This window comes from Idiotropiscis lumnitzeri, chromosome 20 (genome assembly GCF_059441095.1).
Source record: "Idiotropiscis lumnitzeri isolate Australia: NSW breed Sydney's pygmy pipehorse chromosome 20, RoL_Ilum_1.0, whole genome shotgun sequence".
Classification (NCBI taxonomy): domain Eukaryota; kingdom Metazoa; phylum Chordata; class Actinopteri; order Syngnathiformes; family Syngnathidae; genus Idiotropiscis; species Idiotropiscis lumnitzeri.
Window position 1 is genome coordinate 8,079,292 of NC_142410.1, and position 18,352 is coordinate 8,097,643.

Sequence of the window (18,352 nt, forward strand, 5' to 3'; positions counted from 1 at the left end):
ACTGCCCTGGTTTACGGAAGGCCAGATAGATAGATAGGTCGCATAAGAAAGTCAATATATATATATACATCCTATGTTCATTTAAATCATTATTTATTTTTTAAGTATTTTTAATACTTAGTTTTTGTACATTTTAAGTTATTTGAATTATCACCTATTTATCTTTACAAGCTGGCCACCAAGGATCGCATGAATAGCCCGCAGGACAAGGATGGCGCTACCCCGGGGCTAGGGCAGCTATAGCCCTGTCAGAAATCTGTAGCCCCAGTTAGGCCCTCTAAGCCATTTATTTCATATTCCAAAATATATGTATTTATTATTTTCTCAGCCCCTCACGTATCGGTCAAGCCCACTTTTTGTACGGGAAGAGAAAAAAAATCCTGAAGCCGGCCATGCCGCATGCCTTTTGTAAATATAGTTTATCTCTGATCGTGGGACATTGTGATATCCTGGGAATGTTGTGGTAACAATCATTTGACAATGGAAACACTGACAGATACACACGAATGTCATCACGTTTTATTTTGTTTGTTTAAGAGGTGTGTGTCAAACCGGTAGCTTTTAGGATTCATCACAACGCAAGATGCACAGCACAAAATAAAAGTGCAGTAATAATGCCTGCATCACACTCCGTACCAGCAGATGGCAGTAAAGCATGACACCAACACCAAGAAGAAGAAGCTGGGCTCTGTAGGGCACTTTGACGCCGCCATATTACCTCGTCGTCCTGACTTGAAGGAGAGAGTGAGGCGAGATGAAGGGGATTCGGGCACTCACCCATTTATCGGTAAAGCATACTCGTAATTCAAACCTCAGGAGTGTAACCGGAAGGGTTCCTTAATTTGACGTCTGTTTCACGCCATTTGTGTGGTGTTCACACCCGAGTCAAGTCCCGATAGCTGTGGAAACAGGCTGTCACCTGAACCTCTGAACGTCTGTGCGTCTTATTTACGGACATCATAAGATGTAATATAACATAATAATAATAATAGAATCAGAATGTATTATTCACAGTAGATATGTGGGGGGAAAAAGATATCACTTATTCACAGATAGTGACGGTAAGCTTCCTGTTTTGGAGTGGCGATTCATATCGGTATCATTTGACCCTCTTTTAGATTTTAGTTAAAGGTGTAGCATCGTTCATGTTTGAACTTGCTGTACCTAAGCTATGTAACATGTAGCTCAATAGTACACGTGCTTTCCCGTCTGGAGCAATGTTGCAATATTAGACCTGAAACAAAATAAATGCACTAATTAGAAGTGTCTCACATTTATGAGGTTCTGGGTTCGAATCTCAGCTCCTGTGTGGACTTTGCATGTTCTCCAGGTATTCTGGCTTCATCTCTCCATCGCTCCAAAAACACAAATTCATAGTTGAAAGCTTACATACATTGTTTAGGAGGTTCTAATGAGTAATAACATGATTGTGATGTTCTGCTACTTGGGAATATGTGCACTGTTGTAGCTGGTGGTGTCATCCCACCTTCCATTTCCTCTTTTAACAGACCAGGCTTTACGCGGCGCAGGCTGCCCGTATGGTGGAGAGCACCAGGGCTGCCGAACATGTTAAATTTCAGCCGCAAGATGTACAGGTCAGTGGTTGTTGATGTTGTGTTTCTTCTCCACAGAGGCGGTTCTATGCCGTTGCCAAGTCGGGCAGCTCACTTGGTGAGCCCGTTGCTGGCCTCAAGCTTTCGCCAGGCCCTGGTCACTCCTTCCAGGATGTCCATGTATGTTGCGCTGTGAGGAGCAAGGCTGGGCCCAGACAATATCCTGTCGTTCTGTTTTTTCAAAGATGTTAAATTGTGTTAGTTTTTATTTTGTGACTTGGCTTTTGTTTTTTAAAATTCAGTTACTTTTAATTACGTTTAAGAACATTTTTTTTCCCGCAATTGCCTTGTTTTAGTTTAGTTTTTGAGTTTTAGAAATAGTTTCAGTTTTTGAATGTGGAATATTTTTCTTTATTTAGTTTTATTAACTAACTTTTTTTTGTTGTTAGTCTTCATCGACTATATTACCTAGCTTTGCTTTCATCATACACAATGAAAACGATCTAAGATCTCCGTTTGTGTCCGGCTCCAGGTGAGCCGACTACCCAGTGGACTTGTGATCGCCTCCCTGGAAAACTACTCACCAGCTTCCAAGATTGGTGTGTTTGTTAAGGCCGGCTCTCGTTATGAGACCCTCGACAACCAGGGCGTTACCCACATCCTCCGACTGGCCGCCGACCTGGTATTGATGCATCACTATAATCAGCTATCTTTAGGCTCAAGATTTATTTTACCATTTAGGAATACAGTCTACAAGCCGTGAAAAGATAAAATCTGTAACTAATTGATGCACCTTGAAGTTAAAATGCTGAACTATGCATTAGTAGAGTTTAACTGTGTAACACAGATAGCAAGTGTTTTCACTGTCTTAATTCAGATCTATTTAAACGTTTCTTATGTCTTAAAAACGGGAATATAATGTCAACAGTTAATATTCATGCTTTTCCAGACGACCAAAGGAGCTTCAGCTTTCAAGATATGCCGTGGTATCGAAGCAGTAGGAGGAAAACTGAGGTTGGTGTCCCTGAAAAGGAAACAAAATATTTCACGTTTTTTTTTTTTTTTTTGTATTTACCCTTTTTTTTCTGCCTCTGCAGTGCAACTTCATCTCGAGAAAACATGATCTACACTGTTGACTGCTTGCGAGATGACCTGTGAGTAAGCCCCTAACATGTCAGATTTCTTTTTTTCTTGGCAAAGCTCAGATTTCCATCAATCTTTACACTTCCTGACAAGTGAACTCAAAACGATTCAGAAATTACTCAATAAAATCAATTTGTCCCTTGTTTAGACATTCGCAGCATTATAGGCAAGTACTTAATTTCAGCATTCTTGTTCAATAGCGATACAGTTATGGAGTATCTGATCAATGTGACAACGGCGCAAGAGTTCCGGCCGTGGGAGGTGTCCGATCTCACACCCAGGGTCAAAGTTGACAAGGCCCAAGCAGAACAGAGTGCTCAGATCGGTGAGTGGATGCACACTTGCATGCACACGCCAAATAAAATATTGAGCCGTCCATTCTTTTGTCCCAGCTGTGGTTGAAAGTCTCCATGAAGCTGCCTACAAGAATGCTCTGTCCAACTCCCTTTACTGTCCTGACTACATGGTGGGCAACGTCCAATCTGAACATGTGAGTATCATCCTTCTATTCTACTTCCAGATAGTGTCAGGTCGAACTCTAACGTTCACTGTCGCTCTTTTCATTTTCATTTTCAGCTGCACCAATTTGTTCAGAATCATTTCACAAGTGCCAGAATGGCTCTTGTTGGACTTGGTAAGAATTCGTCGTCGATCACGTCACACTCCAGTACTCTTGGAATCCGAAACAAATGAGCTAAATGCTTCTCACTTGTCTACAGGTGTGAATCATACTGTTCTGAAGCAAGTAGGAGAGCAATTCCTTAACATCCGCAGTGGTGCCGGAACATCAGGTGGTCAAGCTCAGTATCGTGGAGGTAAGCGACACATTTAAGTCATATCATCTTTGCAATTTCTGACCTCGGATGCATTAACGCATTACTCCAATATTTATTTCCCCCCCCCCCAATTTGTATTATTTAGTTTTTATTTTACTGATATTTCTGTCGCCTCCCCAGGTGAGGTCCGCCTGCCAAGCACCAGCAGTCTGGTCCACTCCGCCGTTGTGTGTGAGGCAGCAGCATCGGGCACCGGTGAGGCTGTGGCCTTCAGCGTTTTGGAGCACCTGCTGGGTGCTGGTCCACGCATCAAGAGGGGCTCCAATGCTACTAGCAAACTGGTGCACGGGGTTGCCAAGGCAACCACAGACCCCTTTGACGTGAGTAGCTGCCTGAGACGTACACAGTGACCTTGGAATAAAACCGTTTTATTTTTGTTTTTTTCTCGCAAATATCCAATTTCCATTTTTAATTGATTTTATTTTTTTTTATCTTGACAGGTAAGTGCTTTGAATGCTAGTTACTCGGACTCTGGGCTGTTTGGAATCTACACCCTTTCCCAAGCAGGCTCTACCGATGCTGTGAGTATAATCGTTGCCGCCGTCCGCACAAGATCCGGCAGCATGTCCCCAAATACGAGAAATAATATTAAGTTTTTGCATGCGCTGCAGGTCGTCAAGGCCGCTCTTGCCGAGGTGAAAGCTGTCGCTGACGGCGGAGTCACAGCTGCTGATCTCACTCGGGCCAAGTAAGAAACCTCGAGATTGTTACAATTCTTATGACACTTTTGTTTACCATTCCAGCAATTCAATTCAAGTGGTTGAAAAATAAATCACAATTGACTTTAAAAATACTTTTCAATCCCCCCGTATGTTTTCAACTCCTATTGAGAGGTTGTTGTTTTCTTTTTGCGAAGGGTGTCGCTGAAATCTCACTTGCTGATGTCTCTGGAGACTTCAGAAGGTCTGTTGGAGGCCATGGGCACTCAAGCGCTGGCTAGCGCCTCCTTCCTCTCCCCTGAAGAATTTGCCAAAAACATCGACAACGTCTCCTTAACAGACGTGGCCAACGTAAGACTCGCTTGCAGCCGGATTTGTGCTCCGGACACTCGAATTCTTATAATAATTCAACAAATATTTGTTTTGTTTGCTTGTAGTTTTGTTGAGTTTGCAATGGTGCATCGCACCAAAATGTATTTGGAATATGTTGAAATACATCTGAAAAAAATGAGCTCAAATGGTGAAAGTCTCCTAATGAGTGTATATGTTGCTGTATTGTTTGTTACATCAGTAAATTTCCGCACTAACAGCAGCACATTTGATTGATCCTCATTTTTGCGTTTATTTCCAGGCTGCCAAAATGTTTGTGTCCGGCAAGAAGACGATGGCGTCCAGCGGGAACCTCATCAAAACCCCCTTCATCGACGAAATCTAATACCTCTGTCACCTCCGCTTCGCCTTGTCGTTTCACCTCAGAATTGGTTTCCTCCACTGTAACAAAGACTCCTTTTCCATGTCCTCTGGGTCTTTATAGATGTAAGATGTGTTTTGGGGTCATTGCAGCATCAGATCCAGCTCATTTACAGTATGTATAGCTCATGTAAAATAATGAATAAATTCTATCTGCCCGACAGAGTTGTGGTTTGTCATGCTGAAGCAAGGTCTCAACACAATTTTAAAAAATGCAGTATAAAAGCTAAATAAGTGAATAATGACTAATAGCCGAAATATAAAAATGCAATAAAGATAAAGATGAAGATGTCCTTTATTAGTCCCACAATGGGGAAATTTGATTGACAATGTGATTAAAAACTCTACCACAGAGTTTGAATAAAACAGATTCACATATTTCATCGACATCGACTTTGGAGAAAGTCTGTATGATCAACCTTGCGTGGGAAGTAACATGCATGATTAAAATACAGAAGTGTATTTTTCAGACGGCTGTTTCCTTTTCTCCTATTCTCTAAATAGGCTCATTACTTTCAACCTGCCGTTATGTTAAGTCGTCAAAATGGATAAATAAAAAAATGTACGTGAAGTACATTTTCAAATTCTACCTTTTTTTTTACATTTGAAGGTTTGTGTCTTTCCCCTGAATTAATAGGAATTCATATTGTGGAAATATATTTGCATTTTTTCCGTTTTTTGTTTTTTTTTACTCGCGCCATACCCTACCAGATCTGGCGCTACCTGAATTAGCCGCGGGGCACCTCCTCCCGTATCTTCTCGCGAGACTTTCCGATGACAGACGCGAAGAAACCAAGCTTGCTGGATTTGAGTTTGTTTTTTGCAGCTTGAACACGTCCTCTTTTCGCAGAAAACCTCAACGTCGTCTCGCTTAGACGTGTATTTTATTTCATGTTAAATGTAAAAAAAAAATATCTCGATATATTTGCTAGAAAGAAGTTATCGTGATTTTGTATTTTGTTTTCGACAAATCTGTAACATAAGGGGAGAGACTACAGGAAAGTCGACTGCATGGATTTGGTATCATTTCTAGATAATTGTAGCGGCTAACACATCCACTTTGTGTGACTAATCCACGCGTTTTGTTGAGGAATATCTTCGGAAAAGTTGCCGGGATGGCGGTTCGTGAAACGGTACGGTGAGTCCCTCCTCCGAGGGCTGGCAAGCTCCTCTGGAGGAATAAAAAGCATTGTTTCGGATGGAGCACTTTCACACTGTGGGATTCAATCCATGAGCGTGATCCACACTTAGCCGTGGGCACTTGGAGGTGGGATCGAGCCACAAAAGAGCGGACCACCAGCACCACCCGTGTGCGTCCACGGACATGGATAAACTGACCGTGATATCAGGATGCCTCTTCCTCGCTGCAGAAGTCTTCGCCATCGCCAGCATCGCGAATCCGGACTGGATCAGCACCGGAGAGTCAGCCGGTAAGACGTCACATCATGTTGCAAAACTTTCACTACTTCCACGTGAGTCTTATGGAAAATGGAGTTTTAAATGTTTGTCTGGAGTGTATGCCTATTTATTAAGTGTGAAATTGACCAAGTATTATTCACCTATTTGCTGTTTTAGCGCTTTTTCCTAAAACGCCCTTACATGCCACAAGGTGGCGCCAAAGCACTGTGGAAAACAAAACTACACTGCTACCTTGACTTAAGAATGTCTCCGCTTGCAAGTTTTTTGAGTTAGGGTCCTTGTTTTGTTTTTTTAATTATTTTTATAAGTGGGATTGTGAAGACACAATGTACAGTAATTAAGTAACTAATTCTTCATTGTCTCAAACCAAACATCGAACTCTGACAATCCTACGTTGCTGACACTGGACTTATTTATAAGTATCGGGTATTCCTGTAGGCTGCCGATACCGGTCACCGATGCTTAAATAATTTGACATGGAGTGTCACAGCAGTAGTGAACGCTAGACTGTGGCAGTTTGACACATTGGCAAATCATACCCGTATTGGTATTGAAAAAAAAAAGTGATAGCTCAATTAAATTTTGCATGTCTCCTTTAAATGAATTTGACATTCATGTTACATTAAATATATATATATCCCATCCAGTAAATTGCAGTGTGAAATCACCAACTTTTGTCTTGTCTTAATTAGCTGTATATAATTAAGGCAGGAAGTGTAATGACTGAGGACGTGTGACTTTTAATGAGGTCTCTTGTGACTGTGAGACCTTCCACACGGAGGATTAAAGCGCTATGCAATGAGACTCACAGTGTCATTTATTTTGACCAGGAGTGCTCAATGTACAAACAGAAGCAACAACAGCAAAACAATCCTGTGTTTGTGCTGGAAAGAAGCTCCAGTTTTGTAGTAAATATAGAGCTTCTTTGCTGGATTATTAAAAAAAAAAAAAAGATTTGAATGTTTTATTGAGGGAAAAAAAAACTATTCAATTTTGTTCCAAGGCTGTAACATAAAAAAATCTGGAGAAAGTGAAACATTAATGTAAGACTCCACATTCTTTTTTCTTCCCCACCCAGGCTCTCTGACTGTCGGTCTGGTCCGACAGTGCCAGACCATTCACGGCAGAGATCGCACCTGCATCCCCCCGCACATGCCGCCGGAGTGGGTCACCACCCTTTTCTTCATCATACTGGGCGTCCTCTCGCTGACCGCCACTTGTTGTCTGCTGGTCATGTCCCACTGGCGCCGTGAGGTCATCCGATACGCGCGCTGGATCGCCTTCACAGGGCGTAGGTGTCTCGTCGCTTTTCTCCCTCCTCACTTAAATAGATTTGGAATAGTGAATTATGATATACAGCAGAGTGGTGCGTTGACTTATAAATTAGATTTGTTCCGTGACCATGATAGTAACTAAAACACTCAAATTACCTTTCTCCATTGTAATAAATGGAAATGCTAATTTGTGCTTCTTCTGTTGTGCCTGCCTTGGCCACCAGGAGGCAGTATAAAACAGACATCCAAATGTAGAAGACCATCACAATTACCTTCTATGCTGCAGTAATATTTCTTACTGTTACTCAAATGATTCCCTTCAATGAATACAGTCTGTTGGTGTGTGTGCAATAATTCTTCCAATGTTTCAATTCAAGTCAGAATCCCTCATGTCCTCCTTGTCTCACCTCAGTTGTCCTCTTCTGTATGGCCGCCCTCATTTTCCCCATCGGCTTCTACGTCAATGAAGTCGGAGGCCAGCCATACAAGCTGCCCAACAACACCGGGGTGGGTTCCTCCTATGTGCTCTTCGTTTTGTCCATATTTTTCACCATCGTGGGCCTGCTGTTCGCCGGGAAGGTTTGCTTACCCGGCTGACGTACGTTACGCACGGGAACACTTTGCCATTGGGAGGCCGAAGATGAAAACTGTCTCTTTTTTTTTTCTTTTGTGATTCCTCTTGGGAGGCTTGGCACAATGCTCCCGATTGGAGGGGGAAATACATCCGTCCATTTGTTTGTTCAGAGGGATTGAGGGCCTTCGTGAAGGAGTGCACACGCAGGGGAATTTTCAATACGAGGGCATATTATCGACCATCTACAGAAGGAAAGAGATAACCCCTCTTGCCCCCGTGTACAAAAACTGAGACGAGCTGTTGTGTGAGCAGCACGATACAATCTGTAACATATTCTGTGACATTGATTTCACTTTCATTTTTTTTTTGGTATTTATTTTCTTGTTTTGTAATTCTTTCTTAAGTAAAAAGGCCTAATATATTCGAGTGCATAGCCACCATTAACGTGTCCGGGATCACATTGCCTTAAAACGTGTGTTTATTTTGTGCTTTAGTTGAAGATTTTAGTGGTGATTTCTTTTTTTGTGTGTGTGTGTAGTAGAAACAAATACCTGAATACAGTGAACTCCTGTTATTGTACAAATAATTTGATATTGATACTTATATTGATTCAATATAAGTATTGAACTTATCTACACAATATATAAATAAAATATACGAAACATTTAGATTTTAATTTTATTTTTTTTTCCCCCAAAAAAATGTTCAGACCTAGTTTATACTGAACTGCAATTGCCTATGAATGGCACCAAAGGACTACTTTTGTCTAAACCCAGCATCCCCAACCTTACTTGAAACCAAGAGCTACTTCTTGGGTACTGATTCGTGCAAAGGGCTACCAGTTTGATACACACTTCTGAAACAAGTTTGTTAAAATTAACTTCATTTGCTGTGTGTTTATTTTCAAAATTAATCATGTAAATATCAATATGCGAGTTTCCAGCTTCTAAAAAAAAACATGCCTTAATTACATTCAAGTAATGAAATAGAATGTGAGTATAAGCGGTCTGGACAACGGAAGGATGGAAAGAATGAAGCTGTTTTTCCGACGTTGTTGCTTCAATTCAATGGCTATTGTGCTGCTACTTTTGTTGTGCGTGCCTTGGCCACTTGGGGAAAGTATAACACAGATAAGGGATGTGCGCAGAGACGGTCAAAACTCAAATATATATATATATATATATATATATATATATATATATATAAAGCGCAATTAGGTGATTTTGCGAATGCCAAACCACAAACGTGCGAGTTCACTGTATTACTGTTAATAGAGCGTTTTTTTTTTGTTTGTTTGTTTTTTTTCACTGAAATAAAAATATTTTCCGTGTAATAATGTATGTGACTCAAGTGTATTTTTAAAGTTTATCTTATTTTAAAATAAGTTCAAGCTGTATTGCACAGATTTGTGCCTGACGGAAAACAAAACTTTTCTCTGATTCGGCAAAAAAAAAAACTGTCATTTATAGACTTTTCACTACGGCTGGAGTGTATTACATTTAGAGAAATAACTGCATAAACACGAGTGTTATTCCCTATAATGATTGTGATGAGAATTTAAATAGACTTTGTCGTGCTATATTGTACGGCATAGCAAAATAAAAAAAATCCACTAAGTCCATATGGCTGAACTGACTCAGGTTGTTATGTGTTTTCTGTATCTGTAATGAGGCAGAGCTTCGCCACATCCACACACCTCCTCCTTTTGTCTGCACAGGATCTTAGGGTTGCCATGGCAACGTCACAGGATGTGGCAATAGTATATCTTTATGAAAGGATCCAGCAGCAAGAATCCAGTCGTGTGTATGAGTGTTAAAGTTCCCGTGTAGCGTCACCGTTCAAAGTTCTCTCTGACGTTCCTCGTGAATGCAAGACTCTCGAACTTGGCTATTTTCGGACCCGCCGCTCGTTTAATGCGAGCGAGACAACAGATGAAGTGAGAGCACATGGAGGCAGGATTTATCTTCATCTGCTCGTTTATTTGCTTCTCTTGTCGAGCACAGACAAATATACAAAAGCCTTTGAGCAGGTTTGGCGCAGACACGAAAAAGAATGTGATCGACAGACTTTCCAGCCCAGACCCCACTAGCAAAATATGTCTAACTTCTCGCTGAGTCTGCTGAGTAGCAGTGTAACATATTCAGCTGAAAGCCTGCTTTGTGTTTGGACGTGCTCTTCCTTGTTGATCATAAAATTGTAACGTGATAGGACAGTTTTAGTTTCGATTTAAACGCGAACGAAGCCAAGTCTGCCATCTCGTGGTGAATGTCGATATTACAACTTAAAACTACAGTTGCTGCATATATGCAACTCGGCACCTGTGCGCGTCTGGAGTATATCTCAGAGACAATTCTTTTTCTCCACATTTAGAAAAAAAAATACGTTTTTGTTGTTTGGAAAACAGCCGTCCAGTTGCCCATCCCTGGAATATTTCAAAAGTGACGCTGAGGCCAGTTAGGAGCACGGTTGACCTCAATCCGAGCGTTTGCTTCTATAATTGAGACTTCCACAAGGGGGCGCACATTGCCTATACAAACGCCGATAAACGACATTACACAGAAAACCATTTCACGGAGACCATTTAAAACAAAAATATATAATTTAACTTAGAAATTCACCAATTTTGCATGAGTTTTGTTAATTAGCCCATTAATCATTACACATACAAGTATGAGATTGCACTGTCTACTTCATTTTATGTTTAATCCTTTGATCGTCAGTTGATTTATTGCAAATAGAAATGTTACAAAAAAAATTTAACATACAGTATACATTAAATTTGAGTATTGTCTTACATTTTAACTAAATCACATAAAAAAATAAAACAAATGATTATTTTAGTGTATATTTAAAATATTAACCCAGAATTTCAGAATTGTGAGGCAGACGTGTTACCTTCTCGTCTATTGTGCTAAAGTGCCTTTTAATGTTTTGACTCTTTTAGGTGAGTGAAACAGAGTAGGCATAAACTAAGAGGTTAATCAATGAAAACAGGTTTAATGAATTGACATACAGAGGAACACAAAAGCAAATACATATATACAGTTTCAAGTTTTAGCTACTCTTCACCCATAGCTGACTTGGTTATTTCTGCTCTTTTCACACTGGCTGCCTCCTTGAACTTTGTAATGACCTCATTACAGGACTTTTCCTGCAAGTGAAAGAAAACACAGCATTAGATACATAGTAATTTACAGTTTTAAAAGAATGTAGTTTACACCGTTACAAAAGTTACATACAACTTCAAATATCTGCTTCTCCAATTGCAGCTTGAAAATCTCTTCCACCGTCAGATCTTCCACTTTCTTCTTCAAAGCAATGAAGTGACAAGAAGGTGAATGGGATTTGTGCTCTTTCCTGTCAATAACCGGAGACACAAATAAGCAGTTGAGAAAGTAATCTTTAAAATGTAATACCATAAAAAAATGTGTTTGTACATTATGGGCTCTGGTTTGATGCTTTTAAACACTGAGCAATAACCAGTACAGTTACTTAGCAAAATTGGATGACTTATGTTGTGGACATTCAGAGGTCAGAAAGACTACAAAAAAATGGACGTGTGCAAAACATCTGAGTATCATCGCAATGCGTGTGTCCATCGTACTCTGGTTCATCCCCAGGCTCCCATCCTTCCAATTCTTTAAGGCAAAAGAAACACATGGCGACATCTGGGCTGTTATCCGAAGGCGTGTGGATGAAGCCAGCCTTTGCCATCTTGTGGAAACACAATGATCAACATGTTAAGGCAGAACGGTTTGATCTTCTTTCCCCTGCGCTTGCAGGATAAAGAAAATACATTACACAAAACATATTTAGCTCTTTTTTAGCCTTCTGGTTGTGAACTATTTACATTGTAATCGTGTTGCTATTGAACAGCTTACGTCATTAGCGCACAGTTTGACTCACGTTTTCAGGTGTGCAAGCGCAGTCTTCCTCGAACGGCCAACCCACAAACGTCTTCAGCCTATTCTCGTAAAGGAACATTTTAAGACTATCTTCGTCAAACAGCTCCATTTTGTGTTGCTCTTTGATCGTTTATAAAAGACTGTTTCACGACTACGGTTTTCAAATTTCTATCGCCTTTCGTTAGTGTGTTTTGATTGGATGAGTGAAACTACGTTTCTTCTTTGTGAATGCGTAAAAACGCAAGTGGACCGCGATTACCGCCATCAAGTGGTCACTTTGGGAAGAAACTAAGCAAAACAAAGCATTTTTAATATTTTTATATTTAATACTCCCTCTAACATCCTTGAACAAAAAGACTTTGTTCCATTAAAAATATGAATCATGTTTTGAATACAATAAGAAATTGTGGGGTAATATGTGGCAGTCATGAAGCGATGTCAAAGATAAAAGCAATATTTATTTGCTTGTATTAGCATTATATGTTTTTGGAAATTCTGGTTTAGGCTATATTTCAGATTAATTTCAATATGTGCAATGTAGAATGATCGTATTTTAAAATTATATCGAGGAAAAAAATGTTAATCTGAACCATGGCCAAGGTTAAGAAATTACCCACTAGGTAACAGTAATGCGTTTAAACGCTTTTCCAACTGCCATTAAACATCAAGAGAAGAAGAATGCTCTCAATTGCTATTGGTCAGAAATCAACGCGCGGTGGTGAGATTCCCATCGGATGTAAACAGTCTCCGCCCACCTTTGACACGAGCGGCATTAAATTAAATGTTATTTTTTAAGTTCCACTTTTGGCATTGTCATTAACTCTACACATTTTTAGTCTCTTTAAATTGTGGTCATGGAAGGAAGGTGTGCGGTTGAGACGCTCACAGAATTTGGGTTTTCTTCGGCGTCAAGCACCCTGAGCGTGGGATCGGATGTGTTCCTCTGTCCTGGCAGCGACGAGGTTTATGTGTTCAACTACCAAAACAGAGAGTTGAAGGCAAGTTTGGGGATGTGTTTTCTGCAGGGCTTCTTATATTTTAGGACCCTTTTTTCCCTTTTAACGCAACTTTTTTAACGGAAAAGCAGTGGTTGTTATAACAACGGAGAAAAGTTCAATCAGAAATCAAATATTTCAGTCGATGACAATTTATCAATACAATTTTTAATCACCCAGCCCTGCTCATAATTCAATTCCTCCAGGCCGTCCTCATTTTTCCTGGTCCTGTGAGGGACCTGGTCGTGAATGAAGACAAGAAGACTCTCTACGTGGCCTGCTGCAGTGGTGTTTACTGCGTCTGTTTGTCATCTTGGCCGTCCAGGTTCGAACTTTATTGATTTATATTTTTTATACATGTATATCACGGGCCTGCACACTCTAAGATCAACTAGAGCAGCTGATTAATAATAATCACTTTTTCAAACGACAATAGTGCTTCGTTTATTAACAGTGTCAGGGAGGGACATTATTGGAAGGACAAGATCGTAATTAAAGTGGAAAAAAGAGAAAGAAGGTTGGGAATTACTGCCCTAATGTAAGTGATCTCTCTTCATCTCAGGATTCAAAGTGCCGAATCATCATCTACTGTACCTCATGTGAAAGTATCCTCCAAGCAGCTTGTTATTAGAGAAGATGGAGTATTAGCCCTCCTCTTGGTCAACTCTGTGCTGCTGAACCTTCGCCGGACAAATACATTCTGGCTGTTGACACGCTACAAAATAGCAGAAGCGTCAACCTTGCGCAGCTATGAAACGCTTGGTTCATTTAAAGTACCGTTGATATCAGACTCGGAGCGTCACAGCACAGATGAGTTGAGCGCAAGGAGGCCAGTGCTGTTTTGCGTCCACTCTGCAGATTCGACATCCTCATCAAGCTTACCAAGCGGTCACGTCCGTCTTGAGCCGATCTTCTTCAAACTCCTCTTTGGGATCGACGTCGCTCTTGCCAAATCGCCCGTTGTTTTCTGCGCACTGCCGGACGGCCGTCTGTGTTTCGCCGCTCATCGTGTTCCAGGCTCACAGCTCAGAATCCTCCACTGCCTCGAGCAGCCTGTTGTGTTTGTCGGTGCCCCTGCCGGGACCCGAACGGACCCGGCAGACTGTTTTGTGGCGCTGGGCAACCAAGGCAAAATTGTGCTGGTCACATCCAAGCGAGCAGGACCGGAAGGAGGATGCGTCCGAGCTACTTTTACCGAGCTGTGTGTCCCTGGACCTGTGGTGTGTGCCTGCCTTGATAAACGCTGCCTTTACTTCAGCACTGGATCCGACTTGCTGGTACTGGATCTGTCACAGCTTTCAACTCACGGATCAGGGGAAGCGGGATCGCAAAACAGAGCTTCTGCCTCTCAGAACGTCATCAGTTTAAATGTGTGTAGAATCATTGCCTTGGCTGGACTTGCAAGGAATGCTCAAGGTAAGAAAACTCAGCCAATCATTTAATTAAATTGAATGTGTTCGCTGGTTCGGGAAACCAAAGGTCGAATAAAGTTCGCCTGTGAGAGTTTGAAAGCATTTTACGGGCATCTAAATACATCCTAACTTTATATGAGTAGAAAATCTAGCTGATTTTATGGTTTTTAGTCATATGTGCATAAAGGTTTCTATTTTTGTACCAGGTGAAGTTGAACTACTAGGATTGTCCTGCAGGGGGCAGCTGCAGAGGATTCGCTTGCCTGTTGCTTTGCACAATGGCGGGTCGTCCCAAATTCCTTCTTCACATGTTGGCCGCAGCATAAGAGATGTCCTGTCATCTATTGGGGATGTTTACGAAAGGTACGCCTTCTCCGCACTCCTGCTGTCGTCACGCTTTAAGCCAGGCGGGTGATTTTTATTCATTTATTTATTTAAAAAAAATTTTTTTTTCATGGTTTTAAGTTATAACGCAAGCTAAAAACTATTTTTTTGTGCAAGCTTTTATAGGTCAAACTTAAAAACAAAAAAAGAAAATATCGTAAAAAAAGAAAACAAAACACTTGATCAAATCCATTATGTCAAATGTGTCCTGAACAAATTCAGCTAACTTGAAATTTGTTTTCCCTCTAGAGCGTCAGTGCTGAAAACGGCAATCAAATCCCGAACCCGAACCCTGAAACGACTAAATCAGGTGCTCCACATCAGCTTCTTATTGAACTCCGAGGCGCTCGCGCCCGTTCAGGACAAACCAATACGATGTCACGCCACTACCAGCTGGGTCACGTTGCTTCAGAAAGACTCTTTGATATTAAAATGCGTCCTGGAAAATGGAAGTTCTTATCTTCTGGAGCAAGGATGGATATTAAACATCACCGCATCTTCTCTGTGCAACTCCACCAAGGGGCAAAGCTGCTCCACACATCATTCGTTCCCTTTCCAGAATCTTCCGCCAGGGGAGAAACTGGAAATTTCCCTGCCGCTGGATCCCGCAGGAGGCTCGTCGCTGCCTTTCATCATTTCCTTCTCTCTCACGTTCTCACTCTCAGGTCTCCTCGGCGACGAGGCGGTGGCAGCGTACCCAGACGCTGGTCTTGTCAGTTTACCGTTGAACACACTGCTGGTGGATTGCTTGCACGCTCTGCGGCTGGTCGATCCGGCAAAGATTACATCCGTGTGTCACCCCGACGACGTCACCGCGGCGGACTCCATCCGAGCGTTTTTGAAATCGCGCTGCGGCGAAGGAGGGTCGGCTGGCAACGTGCGGCATGCGACGAGCTTTAAGGTGTCGTCGCATCTGTTGAGGGACGTGTTGAAACTTTCAGAGGGGAGCTCGAAAGAGACGCCGCCAAATGTGGGCGCCTCACTGCTGGACTGGCTCCTCTGCGAAGGTCACGGCGGCGTCAAGATGCAAGGAGACAACATTGCGCTTAACACCTCCGTGGTTGACGCTCAAGCTCCGAACGGGTACACAGTAAAGCTGACGGCAAAAGAGGTCAGGTTCACATTTTCACGTTTTCATATTGCAGTCCTAATGGCAAAAGTGTGCCTGATGGAGTTGAGTTTTTTTTTTTTTTTTTTTTACAGGTTCGCCTAACGGAGCAGGAGGAGTCCCGGGCTGTTGTTGAGGTTCAGGTTGAGAGCTCATCATTGGCAGCTGTGTGCGGACTGCATCACGCGTTGCTGCGGAGAGTAAAGGTTACAAAAGCGCTTTTGGATTTGGGACAAAGTGCAGGAAGTAGAAAGACAATGAGTGCCCCTCAAAAAAAAATTACCTGCCATCACATGGCTAAAATTAAAATTGGAATGAAAATTTTAAATGACATTTTGAGTTTTAAGTAAAAAAAATGTATATATATAATTTTATGTCTATGAGAGACAACAATTTACGGCAACAGTGATAAATGTCTCTTGTTTTTGATGCAGACATTGTTGCAGACGGAGCCTGCAAAGCCGCCTTCCGCGATCAGGATGCAGAATTTACATGTGAGAGAGGCCCTACAGCGCGCCGAGGTAAGATTTGCAATTGACTGCTCATCAAGACTGAAGCTACAAAAAAAGTCAATTCCCAAATCGCTTGTTTCCCGTCATTCGTTAGATCAGTGAGTCGCGACTACTGCATCACGACAGAAAGTCATCCAGTTGGTCCAAAAAGTATTATTTACTCCAAATATTGTATTTTAGTTCATTTATCTCAGTAGTGGGCAAACTACGGCCCGGGGGCCTCACGCGGCTCGTTAAACGTTTTAATCCGGCTCGCCGAACTTGAAAAAAATTAAATAAACCTTGTTCATGTTTTATTTTCTAAATACTGTGGTGTATCAAATTCATATTTTCTTGTTCATTTTCATTTAAAATTAAATGTGTATATATATATATTTTTTTAAATATAATGTAATATGCATAATGTACGAACATTATTTTTTTTCGACATCATTAAACATTTGTCTCATGCTCGTCGATACATTCTCCTAACTTTTGATTCTTGTCAGAAAATGTTACAGCAGCTCCAGCAAAATCGAATCTCCTGCGGCTTTGGTGAGGGCATGTCCACGGGCAAGGTGACGTCATGTCTTCTCAGTGTGTATGAAGAACTTAGAGCCAATGAAAATTCTCTGCTTATTATTTAACACGTGTCCCAGTAGACACGGCAACACTCTCACTTATGTACATGCATACAAATAATAGAATTGTTGTTGGACATACGCCTGATTTTATAGCAATAAAGTTCGTATGTCTTTCTCCTAATGACTGTGTCATCATTCAACGCTGCTTACTTCTCGACAAAAATCATGCTAAATCCGTGCAAGAGGTTTCTACAAATGAGACAAAAAAAAAATATATTCCACGAGCAAGAGATGGGACATTTGAGCTGGTGGCTCAAAAATAAATATTCCAGTAGGGGGCAGCAGATTACTGTAAAGTTTGTTTGTCTAGTCAGCAAAACACATGAGGGAGGTGAATAACAGAATGTAAATTCCTGATTTTGAAGAAATACTTAACTTGATTTAAAACAATATAACATGGGGGAAAATATTAGAAGCTTTTACAAATCAGCAGAAACACTAAACTGACTAGAGCACTGCTGGGAAAATGTTTAGATTGGTGGGCCGGATTAAAACGTTTAACGGGCCGCATGTAGCCCCCGAGCCGTAGTTTGCTCGCGCCTGGACTAGAGAGATTATTTATTTGTGGATACTTTTCCTTCAATTAATTAAATGGACGCGCTTTGCAAATTAAACCATGTATTTGATTTTTTTTTTTTAAATAATCTCTAATGACTCGTGTCCTGCTGTTACTGTTTGCAGCACACATTGTCTGTTTAAAAAAAAACAACAAAATCATACAAAGCCTTTGATCAGAAATTCGTAACAGAACAAAAACTGTATTATTGTCTTAGTTGTAAAAGTAGAAACCAAGCATTATTGTGTTCAAATAGATTTTGCCTAAAAATCATTGCACAGGGTAACGCTTTAAAATTTTAAATCATAACACCTAATCTACAACAGGTACACGCGACTTGTAAAAAAAAAAAAAAAACCTGAGAGGCCACAAATACAAATCTACTGAGACCAAAAAAAAAAAAAAGAAAAAATATGGACCGCAATGATTCTATTGCTCTGATGCAGTGGACATGAGTTTTAGTTACCGTACAGCACAGTAGAATCTCCGGTTTCTCGAAACCTGACCGCATCAGCTAATAAACTCCGCCGTACGGTTGTACCACACTCATGAGCGACCTCCGTTCTCCCTTAACCGCGCCCTTTCTCAAATGTCATTACACGTCGAAAGCACCACTTGGTTTCCTTGAAGAAAAAAAAAAAACGAGAGC

At 41.1% G+C, this 18,352-nt stretch overlaps 4 protein-coding genes across 5 annotated transcripts; 3 read left to right on the forward strand and 1 right to left on the reverse strand.

Moving 5' to 3' along the window:
* Positions 1-642: 642 nt before the first annotated feature.
* On the forward strand, positions 643-5,102 carry uqcrc2b (ubiquinol-cytochrome c reductase core protein 2b). Of its 2 annotated transcripts, none has more exons than XM_088285014.1 (14): positions 643-787; positions 1,509-1,595; positions 2,086-2,235; positions 2,503-2,567; positions 2,651-2,707; positions 2,897-3,021; positions 3,089-3,186; positions 3,273-3,330; positions 3,416-3,511; positions 3,653-3,852; positions 3,973-4,053; positions 4,144-4,220; positions 4,389-4,542; positions 4,823-5,102. In XM_088285014.1, the coding sequence occupies exons 1-14, from the start codon at positions 755-757 to the stop codon at positions 4,904-4,906; spliced, it is 1,365 nt and encodes a 454-aa protein (XP_088141140.1). In that variant the 5' UTR covers positions 643-754; the 3' UTR covers positions 4,907-5,102. The 2 variants fall into 2 exon arrangements, with proteins under 2 accessions (XP_088141140.1, XP_088141139.1); XM_088285013.1 differs by lacking the exon at positions 1,509-1,595 and adding an exon at positions 1,632-1,733.
* A 625-nt stretch (positions 5,103-5,727) lies between these two features.
* On the forward strand, positions 5,728-9,357 carry LOC148317469 (uncharacterized protein C16orf52 homolog B-like). The gene is made up of 3 exons (XM_088284538.1): positions 5,728-6,371; positions 7,439-7,651; positions 8,047-9,357. Exons 1-3 carry the CDS (start codon positions 6,266-6,268, stop codon positions 8,229-8,231), a joined length of 504 nt encoding a protein of 167 aa, XP_088140664.1. The 5' UTR covers positions 5,728-6,265; the 3' UTR covers positions 8,232-9,357.
* Positions 9,358-11,185: 1,828 nt separating this feature from the next.
* On the reverse strand, positions 11,186-12,310 carry birc5a (baculoviral IAP repeat containing 5a). Its single transcript, XM_088284681.1, has 4 exons — positions 12,115-12,310; positions 11,813-11,922; positions 11,448-11,565; positions 11,186-11,359 (listed from the first exon to the last, which is right to left on the reverse strand). The coding sequence occupies exons 1-4, from the start codon at positions 12,220-12,222 to the stop codon at positions 11,267-11,269; spliced, it is 429 nt and encodes a 142-aa protein (XP_088140807.1). The 5' UTR covers positions 12,223-12,310; the 3' UTR covers positions 11,186-11,266.
* Positions 12,311-12,845: 535 nt separating this feature from the next.
* Positions 12,846-17,268, forward strand: faap100 (FA core complex associated protein 100). The gene is made up of 8 exons (XM_088284898.1): positions 12,846-13,111; positions 13,315-13,433; positions 13,671-14,524; positions 14,727-14,883; positions 15,154-16,015; positions 16,108-16,218; positions 16,447-16,533; positions 17,013-17,268. Exons 1-8 carry the CDS (start codon positions 12,968-12,970, stop codon positions 17,148-17,150), a joined length of 2,472 nt encoding a protein of 823 aa, XP_088141024.1. The 5' UTR covers positions 12,846-12,967; the 3' UTR covers positions 17,151-17,268.
* Positions 17,269-18,352: the final 1,084 nt, after the last annotated feature.

Bases quoted from the DNA above. Each gene is read 5' to 3' on its own strand.
- LOC148317469 (XM_088284538.1), top strand. From the start codon at position 6,266: ATGGATAAACTGACCGTGATATCAGGATGCCTCTTCCTCGCTGCAGAA. The intron at 6,372-7,438 runs GTAAGACGTCAC...TTCCCCACCCAG, and splicing joins CAGCACCGGAGAGTCAGCCG to GCTCTCTGACTGTCGGTCTG. The intron at 7,652-8,046 runs GTAGGTGTCTCG...GTCTCACCTCAG, and splicing joins CTGGATCGCCTTCACAGGGC to TTGTCCTCTTCTGTATGGCC.
- birc5a (XM_088284681.1), bottom strand. From the start codon at position 12,222: ATGGAGCTGTTTGACGAAGATAGTCTTAAAATGTTCCTTTACGAGAAT. The intron at 11,566-11,812 runs GTACGATGGACA...GGTTATTGACAG, and splicing joins GAGCCTGGGGATGAACCAGA to GAAAGAGCACAAATCCCATT. The intron at 11,360-11,447 runs GTATGTAACTTT...TTTCACTTGCAG, and splicing joins AGAAGCAGATATTTGAAGTT to GAAAAGTCCTGTAATGAGGT.
- faap100 (XM_088284898.1), top strand. From the start codon at position 12,968: ATGGAAGGAAGGTGTGCGGTTGAGACGCTCACAGAATTTGGGTTTTCT. The intron at 13,434-13,670 runs GTTCGAACTTTA...TCTTCATCTCAG, and splicing joins TTGTCATCTTGGCCGTCCAG to GATTCAAAGTGCCGAATCAT. The intron at 14,884-15,153 runs GTACGCCTTCTC...TTTTCCCTCTAG, and splicing joins ATTGGGGATGTTTACGAAAG to AGCGTCAGTGCTGAAAACGG.
- uqcrc2b (XM_088285013.1), top strand. From the start codon at position 755: ATGAAGGGGATTCGGGCACTCACCCATTTATCG. The intron at 3,512-3,652 runs GTAAGCGACACA...TCGCCTCCCCAG, and splicing joins TCAAGCTCAGTATCGTGGAG to GTGAGGTCCGCCTGCCAAGC. The intron at 4,543-4,822 runs GTAAGACTCGCT...GTTTATTTCCAG, and splicing joins CCTTAACAGACGTGGCCAAC to GCTGCCAAAATGTTTGTGTC.